The sequence below is a fragment of the Calliphora vicina genome, chromosome 5 (assembly GCF_958450345.1).
Source record: "Calliphora vicina chromosome 5, idCalVici1.1, whole genome shotgun sequence".
Taxonomy (NCBI): Eukaryota; Metazoa; Arthropoda; class Insecta; order Diptera; family Calliphoridae; genus Calliphora; species Calliphora vicina.
In genome coordinates this window covers 107,046,387-107,072,851 of record NC_088784.1, presented here as the reverse complement: position 1 = coordinate 107,072,851, position 26,465 = coordinate 107,046,387, and the positions used below count along the sequence as shown (strand labels likewise).

Below are 26,465 nucleotides of genomic sequence, written 5' to 3'. Positions count from 1 at the left end.
CAGCAGCAACAACAACAACATACAAGTTTAATAAGTTTATGATCGTGGGCATCGACAAAGCCGCCTCACATAAAAGAAGTGAATGAACGCACGATCGTACGAACGTTCATCAAGACAAATTGAGTATTATGAGTTGTAAATAAATAAAAAAATAAATAAAATAAAAACAATTTAATGATAAAAGTAACAAAACAATATATAAAAGTTTATAAATTGAAACTACTTCAGTAGCAAAAAGTCCAGTAGCAAATTCAAACCACAACGGTAGCGGTCGGTAAAGAAAACGCTGGTTTATACAAACGTATATTAATAAACAACATACAAACTCTGAGTTCATTTAAAATTAAACTAAAGCGAAAGTAAAAAAAGGATATTTACATGATCGTAATATAAATATTACAAAGAAAAGAAAAAAACTCTTAAGTGCATTTCGTTGTAAAACTAAATTTTAAGAGAATATTTTACTAGTTTTTCTCTCTGTAAAATAAATTAAAAAAAAAGTATTTAAGAAATGTATGTTTAAAGAAGAAACGAAAGAAATAATATTTAAAAAAAGAGTGTATTTTGTATGTTGATTGTTTGCAGTAGCGAGAAAGTATCTCAGACACAGCGTTTGTTGCATTCATTGGCCCTCAATACATCACATCAGCAGCAGAAGTATTTTAAACATCAAACCGGCAAGATCGTGATCTTAACGTAGCGCGCGTTACGACAAATTGTTAGTATTACGGTTGTTTTGTTGTTTTTTTCATTATTTTATTTTTATAACTATAAATTTTCAAAATAAATAATTCGTTAAAAACCTAAACAAAAATTTCAAAAAAAAAAAAAATATAGAAGAAAATTAAAATATTAAAGAAAACAAGATTTTAGTGTTTCGTTTGACGATTTTTTGCGGTCATTATTTGCTGGTCTCATATTTATTTCTGTGGCGGTATTTATGTATGACAGTGTGTGTGTGTGTGTGCCAGCCAACGTTTAATTGCTGTTTTTCCTCAACTTGTCGTGTCGGAAAATTAGTCATGTTTTTTATGCCCACTAAATGCAAGAAAATCTAAAAGAAATAAATTATTATTGTAATAATACACAAACAAAAAAAAAAACAAACGAATAAACGAAACAAATTTGTTACAAACGACCAATTTGAGTTTGATACACCCTGCTGAAAGAGCAAGTATTTATTTGAAAAAAAACGTTAGTATTTTATTTAAAAGAAAAACCCTGTTTTAAAACATTAATTTTGATATAAAAACTGTTTCTGTTTAAAGTGCAAAATTCTTTATAACAATTATGCTGATTTATTAACCTTTGTACGCTCTTTGTTTGAGGTTCAAACATCTGTTGTAATGCAATTTAATTAAAACAGTATCAACATAAATAATGTGTACATACATTATTTGCAGAAAACTAAGACAGAATTATATACATAAGTATTCTTAAACTAAAAGTTTTATTAAAATGTTAGTATTTCCCTTAAAGCTGATCTCCTGTCACGATCTTCATAAACCCAAAAAAACTATATATAGTTTGATTTGTATTAAACTTTGAGAAATAAGTTTTAATATTAAATTTTTCTGTTTTCCCATTAAAATATTGAATTTTTAAAAGTAAATTGTTATTTAATTTTAAATCTTAGTCATGCAGCCAGTGTAAATTGATCTTGCGGTTGGTTATATGTACATTGAAACATTTATAACAATTTGAATAAAATTATTTATTTTAAGTCTTGCAAAAAAATAACGAAACAGTTGTAAATTTATGTGTTACACTGTTTGGCCTCTTGATCGTCTATAAATTTCAACATAAAGTTTAGAATGGCTTTACTTACATTCGCTCTCACAAGTATGCATGTGAAATTAGGCTGCTACAAAAATGTTTCTGTAATAGTTTCTTATATTGTAAAACATTCTGCAAAATTTTAGTGTGATATTTTATAGTTAACCCATTGCACATTGACTTTGAAAAACATTCAAAAGAGGAATAGTTTTTATATTAAATACGTTTATGTTCGAATGAATTAATTCTTAATTAAATTTTCAAAATCAAATTAAATTTTATTAAATTCATTACGAATTAATTCATAGGCTTAATCACTATTGAATTCATTCATTCCTTTGACAATTTATTGTTTGTAAAATGGTGTTGTTTTTAAGTCCGATTGAACTTGCAAACTGTTATACTGCGCTCACTTTTTCTCATTTATGATCAATATACTTTAACAAATCAGCATGAATGGATTGACACTTATTCAAATTTACTTTGAAAATCAGTCATCGATTTGCGCGCAACTTATAGACGTCTGTTTTATCGCAAAATTGTGTTCATCGGATAATTTTTGCTTAATGGGTTTGTTAATTACCACATATGGAGTGATAACAATCCAAAACAGACCCCACAGACTCCATTACATCAAGAAAATTGCACCATTTGTTGCCATAATCGGGCCTTATTTCTTCAAAAATGAAGCCGGAGAGCGCATTACGGTCAATGGAGATCGTTATGCACCATGATCAATGATTTTTTGTTTGAAAGTAATGATGAGATTGACCTGGGCGAGATGTGGTTTCAATAGGATGGCACTACTTGCCATACTGCGACCGCAATCATCGATTTATTGACATCAACATTTGGTGATATTTGGTTGCCCCGATAGACTACACGATAGTGTACTGGACTATCAATCCAAGGGTTGCGAGTTCGATTCCTGCCGGAGACTCTGGGTGTTTCTGCAGACAAGATAAAAGCTTCGCAGTTTGTGTTTGTTTAAAAAAAAAAATAATTTGTTTTCGAGAAATGGACCTGTCAAATGACCTCCAAGGTCGTGCGATTTGACACCTCTCGATTATTTGAACTCACGGATTTATGCTAATAAACCAGCAACAATTGCAGCCTTGTAGACCAACATTGTTCGAGTTATTCGTGACATACGCTAAGCAATGCTCGAAATAGTGGCCGTAAATTGGACGTCCAGAATGCCCTTCAAGAACAGCCTCAGTGGCCATATGTCCGAAATCATTTTCAAATTTTAATGCCATGTATTGATCGTTCGAATAAAAACAAGTAAGAGAGATATATTCGGCTGTGCCGAATCTTATATACATCTACTTCAACAAATTATACTTTAAAATACAAATTTCATATATTTTTAGGTAAAACTTATTTTTTAAATTTATTATTGAAAAAATGTTATATCAAACTAATTTTTTTTTGTTGAAAAAAGTTCGGGTTTAAAAATATTTTTCCCGATTTTGACCCATTGTAAGTTCGACTTAATATGACGTTATATACGTCGTTGCAAAGGTCTTTGAAATATCTATATCTTAGTACTCCAGATATAGATCCAAAATAGGTAAAAAATCGAGGTCGTTCTGGTTTTTTCCTTATATCTCAGCCATTTGTTTGCCGATTTTCTCGAACCGGATCTATAGCGGATATATTGATGTATGAATAATGTATGTAAGTTATTTGGAGGCTACGAAAAGTTGATTTCAACATACAGACGGACAGACGACCATGTCTATATGGACTCCGCTATCTATAACGATCCTGAATATATGTATATAATTTGTGGGGTCTCAAATGAAAAATATAGAAAACAAACCTATATATACCCTCATATATATGCCACTTATGGTGAAGGAACTTCCTCAATGTAAATAAAAAATCATATTTTTATTACAGTTTTTTATTAAAATATAGCGAAAAATGTTGTACGTGAATTGCAGTTTGATTTTCTTGGAGCTGTCTAATGTGTAAAGTTTTTGCTTAATTTTTTTTAGCACAACTTATCCCGAGTTGTACTAAAAATACTTTTTTATAATGTGTGTTGCATTTAAATTTCACTTTTAGTTAGTCTGCCCCCTCTCTATGTTTAAGTGTTCTAAATAAATATCCATTTTATTTTTAAATCTGTATTTTTTTCCTGTGGTTTTTTTCTTTTTTCTGTTTCATAAAATTAAATGTTTAAAACATGTAATTATGAGTGAATTTTTTTAAGCGAAAATGTCATGGGGCTTTTATTTTTTTTTCAAAAGATTCAACTAAAAATGCAAAAAATTATTTTTTTTGAAAATATTTTATTTTGACAAAAAAAAATATATGAGTGTGTACCTAAAACAACACACATGTGCTTATTTCAATTTGTTTAAACAATTTTGAGCCAAATTATTATTAAAATTTTCGTGTGTTTGTCTTATTTTTATGTGCAAAATGTCGGACAGTATTGTCAAAATATACATATGAATGTTGTATGTACAATACGGTTAAAAGAGTGGGAAATATTTTGTGTTTATTGTTTTGAAATAAAAATTATTTTGCAATTAATCGTCGGACAATTCTATAGATATTTGTAGCAATATAATTTTAGTTGCTGTTTAATGATTTTTCCCAATAAATGGAACAAAAATCATAAACAAAATTTCAATATTATTTCATGTGTTTTAAAATCAAGCATAAATATTTCGTTGAAATTAATAGTTATGAAAACATGATCAATTATCGTCTTTATTAATCCCATACACCGGATGTTATAGTAAATATAAACCCTCTTACAGCCTCCATTAAATACGCTACTGATTTGTGTCATTTCAGTTTTATTTAATTTATTATTATTTTTTGTTTAGCATAACTACACTATACACTTAATGAATACTGATCTCAATTAGTCTAGAATCTCTTTTGTTTTAATAAAAAAAACAAAAATATTTAACATTAATATCATCATCATCACCACCCCATTCAATCATTTATTCACTGCATATTTATGCGATCATTGCGATCAGAACAGTCAGCCTCTCAGTTTTATTAATTAATCTTGTCAATAGTAATGCACATAAACAAACAAATATTTAACTGATAACTACATATGTAGCATTCAATTGGAAGGTGAATTAAAATATAAGATTTTTTTGAAAATCGAGGAAAATGTTTATAGAATTGACACACTTTAATGGTTTCACAATCTCACTTTGGTGATACAGGTTAAAAAGTCATATAAAAACACACTACAACACTCTGCCCACTTCTTTCAGTCTTTATTTAACTCAACTCCTCCGCTTCTTGGGAAACTGAGAAAACTGTGTTTCTCTTTCGTTTATGGTTGCGTAAATTCTCTTAAATATGGCTATTTCTTATGTTGAGATATCGTCTTCTAAAGCAAGTTGTCACCCGCATGAATTTAGTATATTTTCTGTATTATCATCAATTATTGTAATTATTTTACAATACACTAAAGAAAATATTAAATATTAAACATAAAATTTCATGTGTAAAATGTTTGTTTTAGAAAAAGTCTGTAAATATGTCTTTTAAATCTATTAAATTTCACTTTTTGTCTAGTCAATTATAATTAGAAATGAACTAATTTATTTATTTAAGGTTTCTTGTTGTTTGTCTAGTTCTTTTCTGAAAATAGACATACATAAATATTAATGATCTCAAATTTACACTAGCTAATTAATATCTATTATGCACTTAGAATGAGTCTGTTTGTGTTTTCTATTTATTTATGACAAATCGTTTTAACATTTGAAAAGCTTTAAGCTAAAAAGTACTTCTTTCTAGGCCAACTTAGATTTTACAAATAATGTTTTTAATGAAATTAGATTTTACTAAAATTATAAGCTGTAATGTCTACTTAATTTACTATGGCAAACAATTTTTTGGTTAATAATAATTTGTTAGCTTTAAGAAGTCGTACAACTTGTTTTAACTCTTTTCTTTAAGTGTAAAATTATTTGTCTTGATATTACAATAATTGTTTTCTCTATCTATAAAAACTCGACATGAAATCACAGTAGACTGATCCAAAAAAAAAAAATATTTTTATCCCCAAGGATGCTTGAATATCATGAAATATTGACACTGAAGTGGAATATTTTTTTAAATTTTTTTTTTGTTTTTCAATTTTTTTTTTGGTGAAAAAAAAATTCGGGTTAAAAAATATTTTTTCCGATTTTGACCCATTGTAGGTCCAACTTACTATGGTCTTATATACGTCGTTGCAAATATCTATCATTAGATATCCATATTGTCTATATTAATGACTATTAGGCCAAAAATAGGTCAAAAATCGAGGTTGTCCTGGTTTTTTCCTCATATCGAAAGCATGTCTGACAGAATTATTGAAGATTTGGATCCCGAAGATATCTGGGGTCTTCAGAAAATTGATTTCAGCAGACAGGCGGACATGGCTTAATCGACTTCACTATCTATAAGGATCCAGCATATACATATATACTTTATAGGGTCGGAAAATTATATTGTGGAAATTACAAACGGAATGACAAACTTATATATACCCTTCTCACGAAGGTGAAGGGTATAAAAATTAGGATACTACCTAAAATAATGTAAAAACGATTTATTAATTAATTACTCAAAGCATATACGTTATTTTGTTTAAGAAAACCACGTACTTGATGATATAGTTTCAATTTTCGTTATAAATTGGTTATGTTTGATAGTAAAAGTTTAAAATTTTCCAGCAGTTAAGAAAGTAGTCAATGTATCCCTTAAATACTGTAATTGTCACAAATGTCTTATCACTTGGCTGACTCCAATTTATATATTTTGGATCATTTGACACGTGTGTGCATTTTGTAGTGCAGATAGAAGACAATTGGTTACTTTATATATCCCAAGTAATCTAGCGTGAAGACAATTGACACTTAAGTGTCTCTAAGTAATCTGGAGTGTAGTCACTTTAAACGTTTTGTGAGTAATTCGTACAAACTGGTTTTATACAAATTGTGTTGATATAATTCTCATACAGTTTATTTTTATTTTTGCTTAAGTATACTGATATCCCATGTAACATAGCATGAAGTCAATAGTCACTTTAGTTCCTCTTAGTAACCTATGGTGAAGTCACTTCAAACTTTTTTTGTACTGCACTTTATTTTACTTACCAGAAGCGTTGACTACTTTCGATCAGCTATCAGACAGTCCCATTGTAATCAAAAAGAGACAATTGACCCCCTGCCTAGGACATGCCCGTGTTAAAACGACTAGTCACGTGGCTATTGAAGTAACTAGCTCCTACCCTAAATGATGGGTAAAATCACTAGTTCGGTACTGTCTCCTAAAAACTGTTGGGTTTGTACACATAAATACATATGTAATATGAGTGAATCGTAATTAGAGTTTGGGGTCCGGGAATTCCCGCCCGGGAAATCCCGGGATTTCCCGTAAAATTATTGTCGGGAATTCCCGGGAAATTTAAATTTTTTTCCCGGGAAAAACGGAAAATTTAAAATTAATTAAAATTACTTTAATATATTTAAATATGACATCTCTGCTTGATGAATGGCTTGTTCCAAATATTAGTGGAGGTTTTAAACACCATTAAGGATACAGTAGAAGCATTAAGCCGAAATAAAACCATTTTTCTGTTAGGTGATGCTATAATGAACACACTTTATGAACAGCAGTTATCTAAAAATTCTACGATTTATCAAAAAACGGTTCATTCAATTAAATTAAACCTAAAAACTTCAACATTATAAGATAAATTATAATATAAAAACACAATGTTAAAAATTTATGGATAGCAAATGTATGAACACAATGTTCCCTCATCTGTTCAAAGCGTTGATGATGAGGTTTCCGAAATACAAATGGAGCAAAATTTTAAAAACCAATTACAATATTCAATCAATATTGAAAAGGAAAGCCCTAAACATTTAGAATCAAATGCTGAAAATTTTAAGCGGGAATTAGATTTATTTGAAGCAAGTAGCAATCGGAGAATACATTTTGATTGTCTTTATAATGCTTTAATAACGATAAAGCCAACACATGTTTAAAGCGAAAGAGTTTTCTCGTCGAATGACTTATTGAAAGCATTAGTAATTTTGACAAATCAATTTTTAAAAAAAAATAGTTCTATGACGGACATAAACATAAAAATCAAAAGAAAGAATCTAAAAAGTACATTAAAAATCCCATTAACATATTAATCGACATCGAATTATAAAGATACATTCACAATTTATAAAATTTTGTGACACTTAATTGCTCTTTTACTCTACTATATCATGAATACCGCTAATATATAATTTTATAGAACAAGTGCTCTCCAAATATTTTAACAAACTTTTTTTGGTTTTATGTGGGTACAATTGAATTGTAATGTATTGTTTTTCTTTTTTTTAAGAAAATGTCACAATTTTATAAAATAATTTTCTTTTATACTTATTTTTCTAGTTAAAAACACATTCCCGGGATTCCCGGGAATCCCGGGAAATGAAATTTTTTATTCCCGTTTCCCGGGAAATTAAATTATCCGGGAAACCCCAAACCCTAATCGTAATCAATAATAAAATCCATTTCGAAATTTTGATGATAAGTTGTTTTGCATTTTATGTGAGGAGTAGTCCGACTCTATTAAAAAAATAGAGTCGGACTACTTCTTATATTTTAATTATGATAACTACGAATAAATATTATTATATTTATATTCATGACATGATATGGTCATGTGGCTGCAACTATAATATGATCATGTCATCTAAAAGAAATTTGATCAGCTATCATGTTTTTACATAACCATATTATGGATGAGGTGGAATCATATCATGATTGTGCTAATATTATAATATGATCGTTTAATTAATGAATGATTAAACTTAATTAAATGAATAATTATGTGGAAAGTTATGGCCCTAAGCTGGATGTTGTGTTCTCCATATCAATTTAGTGCTCTCTAATGTACAGTGCTCATGAGTACAATGCATTTAATGCAATATGAACTTATTTCAAAAAACATAAATAAACATGCATGCATATGTAAATCCATATGTATGTATGTAGGTTGCATATCTTAAACCGTTTCCCAAGTCATTCATCCAATTCATCCCAAGCAAACCAAAACATTGATATTCATTCATTCACTCACTCCGTCACTCACGGAAATAGTTCTTTATATGAGTATTTGTTGTTGTTGTTATTGTTTTGACGATGTTGCCTTATGGAAAAGAAATACAAAATACAATGAACTGATTATGCATGTTTGTTGTTGTTGTCGTTGCTGTTGTTGTTATTGTACTTTGATATTAGCCAGAGGGAAAATCAAACGTTTTCTTGTTTTCTTTTTGTTATTGTTTTGCTGTTTGTTGTTCTCTTTGTTGTGTTAGGTTTTATTATTATTTTCTTTTTTTTTAAATATCGTTGACAAAGTTTTGTGAACTTAATTCATTTCATTTAATTTTATGATTTTATTTCAATTTATTTATGCATGTGGAATTTAGACAATTTCAACATGAAAGTATTTGAATGAGTGTGTATAATGATGGCGTTAAATTTTCATTTTATCTCGTTTTTTTGTTGTGTTCTTTTTTATTTTAGTTTATTTGAATCATAAAAGAAATGATGTTGGATTGTTTAATATTTTGGATTTATTTATGAATAATATGATGGTGTTTGGTTGTATATGAGTGAGTGTATGTTTGTGGTTTCTTTATTGACAAGTTTTTCTTCTTTCTTTTTTTTGTTGGTTGTAAGCTGTGATATTAACGTTTGCAATATTAACCATATTGATTTATTTCTATTGTCATATTGGTTTTCTTTTCATTTTATGTTGTTTTGTCATAAATAATAGAAAAATACTTTCCATTTCATTTGATGACGAAAGAGTGGTCATCTCTAGATTCGTTTTAGTCGAGTGACTATGAGAGATGAGTATTTCATGTGTGTAAACAGATTAGCGACTGCAGGCGAACATCTACAGTGTATTTTTTTTTGAAAATAGGGGTCCATTAAGTAAAAATTTTACGTTTTTGCTCATCATTTATCTGGAAACTATGGTGTTATTGTCACAGAATAAAAGGAATAATACCTATACATATTCCGTAATTTCAGTTTTTAAAAAACATGACCTTTTACCAAATAGCAGGCCTTGTCACACATTTTGTTCGAAATGGTTTCAATTCCGTAGTTTTTATTCCGACCGATTTAGTTTTAGTTTCTTCAGATTGCGTGTAATTTATTAATTCCAAAAATATTTAATAATTATGTGTTTCAGATTTTTATTTTACAGTGTTTTTTATATTAAAACAAAATTTAAGTTTTTGGTACAAAAATTGATTAACATTTTTAGAAAAGCAAATAATTACAAAGAAATATCAATTCCACTTTGAAAACTTAAAGTGCTTTCATTCCGAAAGAAGAAATACGGAATTAATTCCACTTTCGATCGGAATGGAATTCTATGTCAGTCGTTCTAGTCGAAAATTAAATGTTCCTGTTTTAAGCGAATTTTTGTTAAGAAGAAAACTTGTAAAGAAATTCTCGAAATTTCCCGGAATTTTTTAAAAAAAATTGTTCCGATTAGGAACCCTACTCACAAACTGTGGTATATTATTTTGTATTCTTTCGAAATACATTTCTTATAAAGTACTTGAATTTCCTGCTTGATAAAAGATTAAGCAGTTTGTTACCATTTACTTAATATTTTTGCCCTTGGTATAGTTTTTTATTAATAACTTTTGTATTTAATAGTTAATAGTAATAAATAATAAATAGTTAATAGCAATAAATATTGCACGTTTATTTACATAGACAGACAAACAGACGAACTTTGATAATCTTACTTTCGATTAATAAAATAACACATTTTCTACAGCAAAATCTAATCTAAAGTCATTTATTTGTTCTTATAATTCTTATAAGAAACCAATGAAAGCCACCCCAGGTTGCATATAATCTTGAAATGTGATTAATGCAAACAAACATTGTTTAATCACAATTAGTATAATAATATTTTTGATTGTCTGGTTAAAAAGAAATTTGTTAAAATCTAATCTAAATCAAATGCAATACTTAAGTAGCTAAATGTAAATAGGAAATCTGAACAAAGGTCTATGGTAGACTACTTCAGAAAAGTAAAAAGTAATGACAGTTAAACGGAAAATTAGCTGGCAAGGTAAACAAATTTACTTTGTAGATCACAAATGTTGTATACAAAGTTACAAGATAATTAATTCTTGATTTAATTCTCAAAATAACTTTATTGTCATTACGAACTAATTGATAGGTTTAATTCTTTAGTATTTCAAATTAATTGAATTCATTCATTTGAGATTCATTCTCTATTGAATCATTCAAGTTATTTATCTTTAATACAAATCCATTACAAACAAAACAGCTTGATAACATTTTTTAAATTATTAAATTTATCTTCAATTCAAATCTATTAGAAATGGATTTAGTCATTTTTTTCAATTCATTATGTAAAAGCAAAATAAAAACAAGCTACAAAAACAAAACTTTCACTTTCAAATGATAAAGCAAATATTCATGTATACTTTTAGGAGCGACAAATAACAATATGTGTTTTAAATAAATTTTAAGTTGCGCCTTAAGGTATGTGAAGATTTTATAGCCGAAAAAGTAAGACACAAAATGCTATGAATTGCAACATAGGATTAGTTTCACTTTCGTACAAATCCTGTGACAGACCTGATAATAAATGTTTGACGAAAATTATATAGTAATTAAGATTTTTCACATTTAATTATAGCAAAATCTTAATCTATAGGGAATTGTCTTTTTAACAAAACGGAAATATGTTGAGAAATATTCAAGGTCTGCAAATTTAAACCATAGTTTAGATTTAATTTATTTACCATTACGAGTTTAGCAATAATATATTAAATAAGAATTAGTTTTTTATATCAGTAGAATTGTCTGGAAATCAACAATAGTTTAGGAAAAATATTTAAATTCTGATAATGATATAATATTTATTGCTTTAATAGAATTTTTGTAAAAATTCCAATACTTTTTGTAGTATTTATTTCTTATTTCCTTAATAAACCTCATTTGTTATTCATACAAATTTAATCAATATATTTTTTATGATTACCATTATAATAATAGATTAAAAACATTTAATCGCAATTATAATAAAGACTAAAGTCGAATTTTAATCATCAGTTCAAACTAAGGGACTGTTACTTATTTAAAGTTTCAACTAAATTTAACCAATGCAATTAAACTCTATTGCACAGATAAAAAACAAGAAAAACAAGTTCTATAACCTGAAATTTAATTTTTTTAAAGATTAGAAATCAATAGCCAACACACCTCTATAAAATCCTCGATCAACACTTGACGACCCACAGCAAACACTTTGAATAAGATTATTAAAGAGATGGCTGGGCTGGCGTTATATTTTTAGACACATCATATAAATGGCTGTTATCAAACACTAAATGAATTTATGATTCAATTATAATTTTATTATTATTTAATTGCATAGCGGTCTTATACAAAAAGACCACTTTATAATTAACGAATATTATAATCCCCCATAATAACTTTTTGAATGTGAAATTAATTGTATTGCATTTTTGTTCCATTTCAGCTAAACACTCTGCTGCCTAACAATGATGAAATCCAAGTATGAGAATATGAAAATTATATACAACCGCAGTAAATTTGGTTGGTATTGGGCTCCGGTGTTTATAGCGTTTTGGTTTCTACTCTTCTACCTGGCCGTTATACCCAGTTTTCATCATATGCCCGATACCCTTAACATAGCCGATGAGCCAAATCATCCGGGCCGCTTTATAGGAGAACGTGCCGAAAATACTTTACTTAGACTCACGAAAATCGGTCCCAAAGTTGTGGGTAGCCCAGCCAACGAACAATCAGCTGTGGCCTTTCTGTTAGGGGAAATTTCGAAGATTCGCGATGATGCACGTTTGGATCTGTTCGACATTGAGGAGGATGTTCAAATAGCTTCGGGCAATTATGTTCTCTGGAAAATGGTTAATTGTTATCAAAGCATACAAAATGTTGTTGTTAAAATCTCACCAAGAAATGGCAACAGCACTTCTGCTCTCTTGATTAATAGTCATTATGATACGGTGCCTGGCAGTTCGGGTGCTGGTGATGCTGGCATGATGATTGTGATCATGTTGGAAACTATACGTATTATAACGAAATATGAGACTGAGCTGATGCATCCAATTATCTTTCTGTTCAATGGAGCCGAAGAGAATCCGTTGCAGGGATCCCATGCTTTTATTACTCAACACAAATGGGCGAGTAGTGTAAAGTAAGTCAAATGAAAAATTATATTTTTTAGATTTCCTAACAAGGAAACAAAAATTTTTGTCAAGGCACCGGACCTTATCAATTCCAAATTTGTTACAACTTGCCCAACCATTTTGAATGATTCAGTTTTTGTTATTTCAAATCGAATCCAAATTTATTGCAAATATTTGTCCTTCATTCAGTTTTGTTTTTGGTTTGCCTTTAATCATTTACAAAATGCATTGGAAAAAATTTACTTGAAGACAAATTTAATCATTCAACAAATTTCATAATAGATGTGTTTGCGTACTTTGCAGTAACTTTATTTTAGAGAGTAAAAATAAATTACTCTCAATCTGAAAAATAACCTAAAAAAGTACGCGAACAACAATTTGTAAAAATAAGTTGTATTTCATTATAAATCAATTCAAAACGTTTGTTTTGTGTTACTTTACATCTTTTCTTTGCAAACTTGTAAATTGTATTAATTTTCCACTTTTTAGTTTTGTTTATATTTGCAACCATATGTTTTAAACATATTTTTATGTTGATATTTTTTACTGGAAAAAAATGTCCAGTAAAAAATATCATGTTCTCTATTTACGAACTTTCACTTTTAACACTCTCTTGCTCTCTCGTTACAAGTTTTTAAAAGTAATAGAACGGAATCCCGTAACTTAAAGTGATTATTTGTACAAATTATTACAAATTAATGTAATGGATTGGAGTTACAGAACTCTTGAATGATTCAATAAGGAATGAATTTAATACGTTTGAAGTATTAAGGAATTAAGCCTATGAATTAATTCGTGCTAAAGCTTTCATGGAGTTATTAAGAGTACCTATATACATATTTAATTTGATTTTGCAAATTGAATTCACAATTAATTTATTTCTATTCTTGGCTGGTCAATCAGTTTGTTTAAATTAAGTTTATTTTTTATCATTTCTAACTTTTTATTTATTTTCTTATTCTAGGGCTGTTATCAATTTAGATTCAGCTGGTTCTGGCGGTCGGGAAATTCTCTTTCAATCTGGTCCCGACCATCCTTGGCTAATGAAGGTAATTATTACTTAAATTCATAGTCAATTTACATTTGAATCATATTTTTTTTTATTATTTCAATTAATTTAGTACTATGGCGCCAATATCGTACATCCATATGCCTCTACAATTGGTGAAGAATTATTTCAAAATGGTTTTGTACCCTCCGAAACAGATTATAGAATTTTCCGTGACTTTGGTAATATACCCGGTTTGGATATGGCTCACACATACAATGGTTTCGTGTATCACACAAAATATGATCGTTTTAATGCCATACCCAGAAAAACATATCAATTGACTGGTGATAATGTATTGGCTTTGGTTAAAGCTTTGGCAAATGCTCCTGAGTTGGAAGATCCAGCTGTAAGTAGTAACTAATACTGTAATGTTGCTTAATTTCCTAAATCTAAAATCTTTAATCTTTCTGCAGAAACATGCTGAAGGTCACATGGTGTTTTATGATGTTCTAGGCTGGTTTATTGTTTACTATTCCGAAGACACCGGCCTTATTATTAACATTACAGTGTGTGTTCTTTTTATAGTCACCTTATTGGCCTACATTTGGAATATGGCCCATCAGACGGGCATGTTTAGACGCCGTATATTTACCAAATTTTGCATTTTATTTATCATTCAACTTGCTGCCGTGGTTTTAACCCTTTTAATAGCTATATTCATAGCCTGGTTCTTGGATGCGGTTAGTTTATCTATGACTTGGTTCAAACAAACCTGGATTGTATTTGGTTTATATTTCTGTCCCATATTCTTTATACTGGGCATATTGCCAGCCATTTATTTGAGTTACACCAAAGAACATGGTTTGCCCTTGGCCTATTCTTTGCAATTATTGATGCATGCCCATTGCTTGATATTGACCATAATAACCATCATCATGATCTCATTCGGCGTACGTTCGGCCTTTCTGATAATGTTAAGCATTGCTTTCTACACGTTATCAGTGATCTTGAATATTGCTACTTGTTTCCATAAGAAAAGTGAGTTTTTTTTTGCTAATAATTTTTATATAAATAAAATTGTGTTTATTTTTCTTTATAGACTTCCTATGGCTTATACCTCATTGTGTTTGCCAGATATTCCCATTCCTTTTATACACTTACTTCTGCTATGCCTTCTATGTCATTTTCATACCCATGCAGGGACGTGATGGTGCAAATTCTAATCCAGAATTATTAATTGGTGGTTTCACGGTTTTGGTGTGTTTATTATTTGCTCCTTTCTTGGTAAGATTTTGCAAGTTTTTTGATGAAATTTATAAATTGAGGTGTTTTGCTTTTCTTATGAATATTTACAGGTGCCTTTGTTGTGCTTGTTCCGGAAATCAAAAACTATTATTTCATTATTTGGTGCAATTTTCGTAATATTCCTTATTTTGGCGGCTACTCCCGTTGGATTTCCATACGCTGAAAAAGATGCTCCACAAAGGTTTTATGCTGTGGTAAGTATTTATTATAAAATAAAGAATATAAATTTGAATAGGTTTTGTAAATTTTGAATTGGAATTTTGAAATTACCGAGAATAGTTTTAAATACAAAATTCATTTTCAAACAAAAATTCTGAATTTGGAATTTAAAATTTAGAAGAAAAGTTTTAAATTTTAAATAGAAATTCAGAATTTTTCATGCAAATTTAAAATTTTGAATGAAAATTTTTAATTTTGAATAAAACTTTAAATTTAAAATAACAAATATGAATATAAATAAAAATACTGAAGGGAAATTTATTTTTTTCAATTTCGAATGGAAATTACCCAATTGGATACATGCCTGTCACAGAATTCCATTCCGATCGAAAGTGGATTAAGAAACAGCTGATTTTATGCACTCACCTTGTTAATACGCCTTGAGTCTTAATTCAAATTAAAAATTTAAATCAATCACACTTATTGAACATACATTCTCAATTTGAAATCCAATTTAAGTTTTAAACACAATTTTTTACAGAAATTTTGTTAAAAAATGTCCAGTTTCGAATAGAAATTGAGTAAATTTTTTGGAATAAAGATTCTTTATTTCGAGTAAACTTAAACATTTTGAAAATTAATTCTCAAATATAAATTTGTATGAAACCATTCGAAATAATTTAAAAAACTGAGTGTTTTTCATAAAAATTTTTTCGACTCATTTTTCTTTCAACATCGTGGAACAGGCAGTAAATTTTTCATTTCGAACGAAAATTCTAATGCTTTTAAAAAAAATTCTTAATTTCGAATAGAAATATTCAATTTCTTTTGGAAATTCCAAATTTTTCTAACAGAAAACTTCACAATTTCGAATTAGAAATTTATATTTTCCAAAAATAATATATAGTTTTTTAAACTTTACTCAATTTATAACACAAATTTTGAATTTTAAAAATTAAATTAAAATTTTGGATTGAAAAAAATTTTAGTTTTTTAATTTCGAAAGCAACTTCATTTGAAATTTTTAATTTCGAATTGGAAATTATTATTTTCTTAATTAAAATTTTCCAATTTATTTTCAATTTTGAAAATTCTTTATTTTGTTAAGAAATTCTATATTTTAATGAAAATTCTGTAATTGTATTATAGATTTTCGAATAAAATTTTTAATTTCATATAAAAGTTTCGAATAAAAATGTATAATGGAAAAAATAAATTATTTTTTTTTGAAATTCTGTTAAAAATAATATTTCTATTTTATTTTTCTCTAGCATACTACACGCACTTTCCACGATGGTGATCCATCCATGACAGTACGTCGCCAGGATTCTGGTTTCTATGTGGTGCCCGTTGACCGTCGTCCACACACCATTGATTACATGTTTGAAAATGTAAATCTCGAAAAATCCGGCAAAGCCGATTGTGATACCGAATTAATGTGCGGCTATCCCATATACAGTACCAGATGGTTGGGCTGGAAGTAAGTATTCAAATTGCATGTCACTAATGGATGTTGACAAATTAATAATTTCAATATTTCTATTGCAGAGAACAAAGTTTCTTTGTACCAGCCTCTGCACCCAATAGAGAGGGTTGGCCTAAAATGCAAATAATATCGAAAAAACAGACCTCCTCACGCAATGTTCTATTTACGCTGGAAATATCAGGACCCGATCATATGAGCATGTTTATAGAACCCTTGGCGGATACCAAATTGGTGGATTGGTCTTTTAACAAAATGCCTTTGGAAGAGAAATTTGAGCCTCCTTATTTTGTTTACTTCTCGTATGCCTTAGATCCTACCCCCCTAAGATTTAATTTGGAATTTGAGGTATGTAAATTAAAAATCTGACCAGATTTTGGCTAACGATTCTTATGATTTTGTATTTTTTTTAGCGTGAAAGTGCCGACTGGTCTGGTTCAACATTTGATATAGCCATCATTGGCCATAAGATCCATGATGAAATCTATAATACCAATGATTTTAGACAATTCTTGGCCTCCTTTCCCGCTTGGGCTTATGTTAGCGCTTGGACGAGTTCTTTCGAAAGTTGGAGATTATAAACTTAAATGCGAGATTAAAAAAAAACAAAAACCCACGTTAGCTTTAGTTTTATATTTATTTAGTGATTTATTTGTGTTGCCACTGGAAATGAACAAAGTGTTTAGAACAATGCACGAACGAAAGATTTAATCTGTAGAATATAACAAACATTGTCCTTTACACCTTTTTAATTTATACGAAATCAAAAAAATATAATTATGTATAATAATGTATTTATGTATGTAGTCCTTAAGAAAACTCATTTAATTAGATATAATGTAATTTACACAACGATTTGATTTAAAAAACAAACTACTTATTTAAAATAAATAACAAAAAAAAATTATTTTAATTTGAATTATGCAATTTCCTTTATTCTTTCAAAGTTAAATTAAAATTGCCAGCTTTCATACGAAGCCGCCCAGTTTGTGGCGTAAGACCAATCAGGGAAAGTTTTGAGAAAATCTTGAAATTCTGCTGTATAAGTGTGTGTATGATATTGAAAATGGGCTCCTATACCCAAATGTAAGTAGGGTCCTTCCACTAGCAGTGTATCATGCTAAAAACAAATTGTAAAATAATTTAATATTGTTAAATTTGATGAGAAAAACTTTTAACCCACCTCTATTTCAATCCAAAATTCCAGGGGTGTATCAACCATAGAGTAGACATGATAGATAAAGTAGGGCGGTTTATAATTTGTCTGTAAAGGTATTGGATCAAATGACCAATTTCTAACATTTACATTTGCCAAAGGATCGATATAGATTACGATTCTGTCGGCTGATTTTAGGCTAAAGTTGTAACGTATTGTGGTGTTTGTTTTGTAGACTTTACCAGTGAGTGTCAATTCTGTGGGTATGACAAGATTGGGACGCTGTGCCGGTATCCACATCGTGGAATTTCTGAAAAAAATTAAATTAAGAATATTTTAGTTACAAATTTCTTTAATATCACTGTCCAACAAATGAAGACTTTTTGATTAAAACAGAATAGCGACCCTATAATTTTGAAAGGACATGTTGAGTTGAGCTGGTCCAATTTTTTTTACAGTGGGTCAAAGTTGCAATTACTAAATGACATAAAATTTTGAAAATTGATTAAAAATTCGACTCTCCGTATATAGAAAACGAAAACAAATCGAGCAAAATAAAAATAAATAAATAAACCTAAATATCTCTTGAACTAAAAGAGATAACTTACATGTAGATCTTCTCAAGGACTATTTACATTTTAAATTTCAGCTCATTCGGATCATAATTGGATTTTTGGCGATTTTTTTAAAAAATGTGATACCCAAGGCACTGAAATTTTCCGGCAAACATTTTCGTAGAATATTTTAATCCCTAAATGTCCTTTTTGAAAGGACATTTTTTCATTTTCTCGAAAAGTGCTCAAATTGACTCTAAAGAGAGGAGATAGAGGGTTAAGATCTTCCACAAAAATGATCCCCATAAAATTTCACAATATAACTCTGACAATAAGAATTCTCTCAAACATTAATTTACTACTTATTTTTCAGTTAGTATAATGCTCCCTTCGATCAACAAATTAAAACTTTGACACGCTGTAAAAAAAATCTCAAACCAGCTGGACTATAAGTTTATTCTAAAAAATTATCTACTAAACTTTCCTTTCAGAATTATAGGGTCGCTATTCTATTCCAAAAATGCTGTTGGACAGTGCGAATTAGAAAAAAAGCAGAATTTATATACCAGTTGTACCAGTTTAAGAAATAAATATTAATGAAAATATAATGCTCTCACAAATTTAATTTTACTTACTTCCAATCCATCCATCTGGAATTGTATAATGGCAAACCACAAAATGTCTCTTCCTCACATTCTGTTTTAGTCCAAGAGCTGGGTAAGGCATTTTGGAAAGTGGTGTCCGCCAAACTATTTGGTCTTGTATCAACGGGTTGTATGTAAAATCCTGTGTCGTTTTTAACAACCCTACCATCATAATCACGAATAACACGTTCGGTATGCTAGAAATATTAAATTCAATCAAATAATTAAATAAATATTATTGGTTTAACCTACCAAAACATAAAATCTTTGAGGAGCTACATCTTTCTTATAGGGAAAACCAGCCGGGGTGGCGGCAATAATAATAAATATTATGGTTAAAATACCAAATATAGAGAATAAAGATTTCGATTTATGGAACTTGTGTAAAATAGGCAGCTAAAAGAAATTTAAAATTACATAAAAATTATTTAAATTTATAACAAAAACTTTACTACAACTCACTATGAATCCGCCAAAATGTATTACAAATATAGCTGCAAATAATGATATTAAAATTTCTGGTTTATTTTCGGGACCATCGCGACCCTGCATGGGTATAAAAGTATTCAAAAATACAAAGGCCAAATAAGTGTAAAACCAAAAGGGCATCACTTGGCATACAAGATGCAAGGCTATATAATAGCATTCTAAAAAGGATAATAAAATAAATTCATAATAAAAAGCTTAAACATATATATAAATTTCATTAACATACTGGTGGTAAATCTTGACAATATCATATTCAATAAAACCGATCCAGCATAGAAGAATACAGCTATCATGGGGAAAAATGAGGATCTTATACCCATAGCAGTCATGATAATACAAATAATAACCAATAATATGCAGTGAGCATGCATAAAACATGTTATAGTATCATTTACACCCAAAGGATTCTGTAAAAATATTATATTAATAAAAAATATTGTAAGCAAAATTTCGTTTCTTACCGTTTTCTTAGTCCATTGTATATAAAGGGCAGGCATCATTGTCATGGCAAAGAACATGGGGCAAAAGTATAAACCAAAGATTAACCATTCTTCTGAATACCAGCATTGTGTTAAACCTAAGGCATCCATAATAACCGCAATTAGTAAAGTTAAGCCCACGGCAGCCAATACCGTTACCACTTGCACCGCAAATATAAATAAACATTTTATATACACTGATTTACTGTCTCCACCTTCTTTTTCTGTTACTTTGGCAATTAAGTATAACGAAATGCCAATAAATATTACAGCACAACAGCAGACTATACTATTTATAATGATACCCGTAGTTTCGGTGTAGCTTACCAGAAACCAACCCAAAAAATCATAATACACAGCATGACCATCGGCATGGGCTTCGGGATTTGTAAGTTCTTCGGCATTGGCTAGGGCCCAAGTTAAGGCCAATACATTATCACCGGTTGTTTGATAGGTACCCCTTTGTAGATTTTGGAAATTGTCATATTTAGTGTGATAAATATAACCGTTATAGGCATGCGCCATGTCCAGACCAGGCACCTCACCATAATCTCTGAAGATACGAAAATCAGTGTCCGAAGGTATGAAATTATTTTGGAATAATTCTTCGGCTATGGTGGTGGCATAGGGATGTTTGGCTGCCTTTTGGTAATACTATAGAAATAGATACAAAATATTAATGAATAATAATCATCCCAAAAGCTGGTTAAATTGAGAATAGTATTAATAAAAATATATATTCGCTAAAAAAGGTTTGTTAAATAATTCCTATTACTAAATTAATTAAAATCCCATTCACACTTATTAAATCTGGTAACACTTAATATTAGTGTTTTGCTAACAACCAAGGCGAATTTATACAAGGTGGAGTCAGTCAAACAGCTGATAATTTTTTTTTTCGCTTTTTGGTTCTAACAACTGTCAAAGCTTGTTTTTATATTTAAATATCTACATATTCTAAGCTTATTAACAAAATATTTATTGTTTACATAAATAAGTAAAGCCCGCACTATTCAATTATCTACACTATATAAAGTTTAAATACTTATTTGTTAAATTTTTCATTTTGTTTTTTTGACATTTGTTAAGACCAATCGTTGTTTTTGTAGAACTGACACCACCTTGTATGAATTCGCCTTGCTAACAACTACTCTTGCTAACGGTACTCTAATCTGTCTCTCTTTTGTTTTCATTATTTGTTGTTATTTACTAGTTAGCCGGTTGTTTGTCGTGTGTTCGCATCTCAATTTTATGATATGGTTGAAAAATATTAATTTAATAATATAAAATGTGTTCAAATTTTCATAAAAACATAATAAAAGTGTTTATAAATGTTTAGTTAATAACATTCAAGTGTTTTATTTTAAAAAATATCATAAGAAACGAAAGTAAATTGAAGAAAATTGATTTTATTTGTGCAAAGCTTTGTTTGCCATTTCGTAGTTGTTGTTATTTTACAACTACATATGAGTGCATGTGTATATTGTATTTGGTTGTACATTGTATTATGTTGTTGTTATTATTGTGTTTGCAAGTAAAATAAAAACAAATTATTTCATGTTTGTTTTTGTAGATCCAGATAAGTGTTGAAAAGTGAAAATATATTAATACAGGAAATAAAGTTTGAAATTTGTTCGTTAAAAACACTGGATTTAAAACAAATTTAAATAAATATAAAAAAAGATTAATACATATTTAAACAAAATCTAAAGGATAAATCTAAAATATCGATATTTAGTGAAAATTCAATTAATTCATAAATGTATCAAACTATAACATAACATAAATTTATTTATAGAAACAAATTAATGTGTTCTAGGCCAATTTACTAACTCAAGTGATTTTTTTTACTATAAAATAATGTCCAATTTAAGAAACATAAAATTGAAATCAAATTGTATTCAAAAATGTAACCAAAGAAGTAATAGGAAAATATTAAATTACTATTAAAAAAAATAATACCAGAATTTTGATTTGGTAAGTTTTAGTTAGTAGTTAGTTTATTTTCTATATGCCCATACATAAAATACATACATACCTTTATTAACCATGGATGATTTGGCCCGGTTTGGAAAAGTATTTCACGACCACCACCTCCTGAAGAATCCAAATTGATTAAAGCTCTAAAAAAGAAAACAACATTTGAATCTACTACACACACAATTTATTCGATTTACGTTATCTGCATTCTAAAACAAGTAAAAAAGTATGGTCGGTCAAGCCCAACCATATAACACCCTACACTAAGTAAATGAGCAAAAATATTTTTCTTTTAAAATTTCAATAATTTATTTTCGTGAATGATTTTCGGGAGCTATGATTAATTTTGGATCGCTATGCAATTAGGTCGTGTGATTTATGTCTATATGGAACTTATTTCTGTTGAATTTTATGTGGATGCCAACATTTTTAAAAGATTTATGCTCGTTAAATTGATTTTCGGAAGGTGGCTTTATATGAGAGCTGTGACTAATTATGGACTGGTCATCATAAAATTTCGTGACATGACTTTCAGTATATGGGGGATTTCATGTCAAGTGAACCAACTTTTGAAATCGATGTCTTCCGATCGGGATGAAATTTGCACCAAGGTTAGCTCTATTGGATAGTAACTCAGACACAATTTTTCAACAACATCGGTCGAGAACTCTCTGAGTTATAGGGGGTAAAATTTTGACAATTTGGTCAAACAGGGGTTTTTTCTTATCCATGTAACTTATTACCTATTGTTCTTAGCAAAATGTGTTCCAAATAGTATAGATAGCTATTTCTTCGATCTTTCGAAAAAAAATATTTAAAAAAAAAAATAAAAAATTTTTAATATTTTTTTTCCGAAATCAAAAACTTTTTTGACTTTTTTTTAAAATACGCTATTTTTTTTATTTTTTTTTTTTTTCTTAAAATAAAGTTTAGATATTTTCCTTGAACACCTACTTGGTCGCTTAGTGGGATGCGAGTGGGATATCTATCAAAATAAATATTTTGTAACTCAAAACATAAAATTTTTGACTTTTTTTGCAAAATCAAAAACTTTGTTGACTTTTTTTTTTCAAAATGGACCCTTTTTTAATCTTTTTTTTTAGGTCAAACAAAAGCTTAGATATTATCCTTGAAGACCCTTTTGGTCGCTTAGTGGGATGCGAGTGGGATATCTATCAAAATAAATATTTTTTAACTCAAGACTTACAATTTTTGACTTTTTTTTTTGCAAATACGATTTTTTTTCCAAATGGGCCCTTTTTTTAAAATTTTTTTTGTAGTCAAAAGAAAGCTTAGGTCCATTCCTTTAAGATATTTTTAGTCCCTTAGTGGGATGCGAGTAGGATATCTATCAAAATAAATATTTTGTAACGCAAGACATACAATTTTTTAATTTTTTTTTGCAAAATCAAAATTTTTTTCCAATATGGGCCCTTTTTAATTTTTTTTTTTTGCTCAAAAGAAAGCCTAGGTCCATTCCTTTAAGATATTTTTAGTCCCTTAGTGGGATGCGAGTGGGATATCTATCAAAATAAATGTTTTAACACAAAAATTGTATGTCTTGAGTTACAAAACATTTATTTTGATATATATCCCACTCGCATCCCACTAAGCGATCAAAACCATCTTAAAGGAATAGGCCTAAGCTTTCTTTATAGCAAAAAAAAAAATTACAAAAAGGGCCCATTTTAAAAAAAAGTCAAAAAAGTTTTTGATTTTGCCAAAAAATCAAAAATTGTATATCTTGAGTTACAAAATATTTATTTTGATAGATATCCCACTCGTATCCCACTAAGGGACCTAAAATATCTTAAAGGAATGGACCTAAGCTTTCTTTTGACTAAAAAAAAATTTTTAAAAAAGGGCCCATTTTGAAAAAAAATTCGAATTTGCAAAAAAAAAGTCAATAATTGAATGTCTTGAGTTACAACATTTTTATTTTAATAGATATCCTACTCACATCTTCCTAAGTGACAAAATAGGTCTTAAAGGAAAAGACCTAAGCTTTCTTTTGAGCAAAAAAAATTTTTAAAAAAAAGTCCCATATTGGAAAAAAATTTCGATTTTGCAAAAAAAAATTAAAAAATTGTATGTCTTGCGTTACAAAATATTTATTTTGATAGATATCCCACTCGCATCCCACTAAGCGACCAAGTAGGTGTTCAAGGAAAATATCTAAACTTTATTTTAAGAAAAAAAAAAAAATAAAAAAAATAGCGTATTTTAAAAAAAAGTCAAAAAAGTTTTTGATTTCGGAAAAAAAATATTAAAAATTTTTTATTTTTTTTTTTAAATATTTTTTTTCGAAAGATCGAAGAAATAGCTATCTATACTATTTGGAACACATTTTGCTAAGAACAATAGGTAATAAGTTACATGGATAAGAAAAAACCCCTGTTTGACCAAATTGTCAAAATTTTACCCCCTATAACTCAGAGAGTTCTCGACCGATGTTGTTGAAAAATTGTGTCTGAGTTACTATCCAATAGAGCTAACCTTGGTGCAAATTTCATCCCGATCGGAAGACATCGATTTCAAAAGTTGGTTCACTTGACATGAAATACCCCATATATAAAACTTATTTGGAGCGAAATTTGTGTAGATACCTATATAAATTAAACACTTATGACCGATAAAGTCCAATTTCGGGAGGAGATTTGTATGGGCCTAGGTGAAATAATGAACCGATTTCAGTCAGTTTCAATAGGCTTCATTCTTGGGCTAAAACAAATGTATGTACCAAATTTGATCAAAATATCATCAAAATTGTGACATGAACTTTGCGCACAAGGTCAGCCTGATGGACGGACGGACATCGTTTAATCGACTCAGAAAGGGATTCTGAGTTGATTGGTATACTTTAAGGTGGGTGTTTGATAAATGGTTGTGTAGGGTATAAATACTTAGATGAAGACATTTTTATCTATAAACCACTACAAATTTTATAACATTCATTTAAACTAAAACAATTCGAATACAATTATAAAGCAAGAACGACAAAACTCAAGGTTCTATGTTCTAGGTCACATTGTTGCCGAAATTGTTATACCCTTCACCATTATCGGTAAGGTATACAAGTTTGTAATTTTTTTGGACTTAGCTTGTTATAAAATAGAATTATTGCTATGTAATTGCAGTTATTACTCAAACATTTTAATATTTTTTTAAATTATCCCAAAATCATTTACAAATACATACTAGCATTACTACTTACTTGCAATAGGGTGCCCATTTATGTTGTGTTATAAAACCATGAGACGCCAGTAAATTACTTTCCTCAGCGCCGTTTAATAAAAACACCACCGGATTCTTAAGCTCCTTTTCCGAAATCGATATCACCCTTAGGGTTTCCAACATCACAACTATCATAACACCAGCATCAGCTGCCGCTGGTGAACCAACTTCCGAATCAAAATGTGAATTAACCAACAAATACGAATCACTATTAGTATTTTTTGACGAAATTTTAACAATAACATTTGAAACATTATGATAACTGGTAGCCATGCCCCACAACATAAACGAACCCGATGAATACTGAACGTCTACTTCAATATCGTACAGATCATGGCGGGCAGCCGCTTTAATTTTTTCAATTTCATTGAGTAGAAATTGAATAGCATGCACTTCATTTTCCACAGTACCGGTAAGTTTTACACCAATCGAAGATAAACCCAACAACTGAATTTGAGCTCTTTCACCCACAAACTCGTCCGGGTGGCGGGATTCATCGCGCATTAAAATTGTTGCAGGATAATAATAGAAACTTGGTATGGCGGCCACATAGAAGAGCAAGAACCAGACAACACAATATATCGGCGAACAATACCAAGGGAATTTTTTATGTTTTTTTATTTGTCCGGGATCCGGATTTAATTCGAATGTTTTCGTTGTCATTTTTTTTTTTTGTTAGAACTTCTTTATAGAAGTTCCTTTTGATACTAATTCAAAAAGCGTTAAATGTGTAATTAAACCCACGGTGAAAACAAAATACAATGCAATCACACATACTGATTGATCTTATCAGTCAACAAACAGTATCAGCAAAATGATTAAACTTATTAAAATAACTGAGTTTATACACAGAAAAAACTATTTCTTAAACCGTTTCAATTCAAATATTTGTCACATATTGAACTGGTTTCAATTATTTTATAATTAAATCTGGTATTC

General features: G+C 29.2%; 2 protein-coding genes across 3 annotated transcripts; one reads left to right on the top strand and one right to left on the bottom strand.

Annotated features, from left to right (window-relative positions):
* The first annotated feature begins 445 nt into the window (after positions 1 to 445).
* LOC135959940 (endoplasmic reticulum metallopeptidase 1) lies at positions 446 to 17,600 on the top strand. Of its 2 annotated transcripts, none has more exons than XM_065511089.1 (10): positions 446 to 718; positions 12,365 to 13,060; positions 14,017 to 14,101; positions 14,174 to 14,449; positions 14,517 to 15,081; positions 15,143 to 15,327; positions 15,399 to 15,542; positions 16,779 to 16,987; positions 17,056 to 17,338; positions 17,404 to 17,600. In XM_065511089.1, exons 2-10 carry the CDS (start codon positions 12,387 to 12,389, stop codon positions 17,569 to 17,571), a joined length of 2,589 nt encoding a protein of 862 aa, XP_065367161.1. In that variant the 5' UTR covers positions 446 to 718; positions 12,365 to 12,386; the 3' UTR covers positions 17,572 to 17,600. The 2 variants fall into 2 exon arrangements, with proteins under 2 accessions (XP_065367161.1, XP_065367162.1); XM_065511090.1 differs by lacking the exon at positions 446 to 718 and adding an exon at positions 932 to 1,194.
* Positions 17,601 to 17,927: 327 nt separating this feature from the next.
* On the bottom strand, positions 17,928 to 26,198 carry LOC135959939 (endoplasmic reticulum metallopeptidase 1). The gene is made up of 9 exons (XM_065511088.1): positions 25,507 to 26,198; positions 22,351 to 22,435; positions 20,295 to 20,966; positions 20,060 to 20,240; positions 19,807 to 19,991; positions 19,597 to 19,740; positions 19,336 to 19,541; positions 18,174 to 18,456; positions 17,928 to 18,110 (listed from the first exon to the last, which is right to left on the bottom strand). The coding sequence occupies exons 1-9, from the start codon at positions 26,187 to 26,189 to the stop codon at positions 17,943 to 17,945; spliced, it is 2,607 nt and encodes an 868-aa protein (XP_065367160.1). The 5' UTR covers positions 26,190 to 26,198; the 3' UTR covers positions 17,928 to 17,942.
* Between the last annotated feature and the right edge of the window lie 267 nt (positions 26,199 to 26,465).

Bases quoted from the DNA above. Each gene is read 5' to 3' on its own strand.
- LOC135959939 (XM_065511088.1), bottom strand. From the start codon at position 26,189: ATGACAACGAAAACATTCGAATTAAATCCGGATCCCGGACAAATAAAA. The intron at 20,967-22,350 runs GTATGTATGTAT...CTATTTCTATAG, and splicing joins ATCATCCATGGTTAATAAAG to TATTACCAAAAGGCAGCCAA. The intron at 18,111-18,173 runs GTGGGTTAAAAG...ATTTGTTTTTAG, and splicing joins AATTTTGGATTGAAATAGAG to CATGATACACTGCTAGTGGA.
- LOC135959940 (XM_065511089.1), top strand. From the start codon at position 12,387: ATGATGAAATCCAAGTATGAGAATATGAAAATTATATACAACCGCAGT. The intron at 13,061-14,016 runs GTAAGTCAAATG...TTCTTATTCTAG, and splicing joins AAATGGGCGAGTAGTGTAAA to GGCTGTTATCAATTTAGATT. The intron at 15,082-15,142 runs GTGAGTTTTTTT...TTTTCTTTATAG, and splicing joins TACTTGTTTCCATAAGAAAA to ACTTCCTATGGCTTATACCT.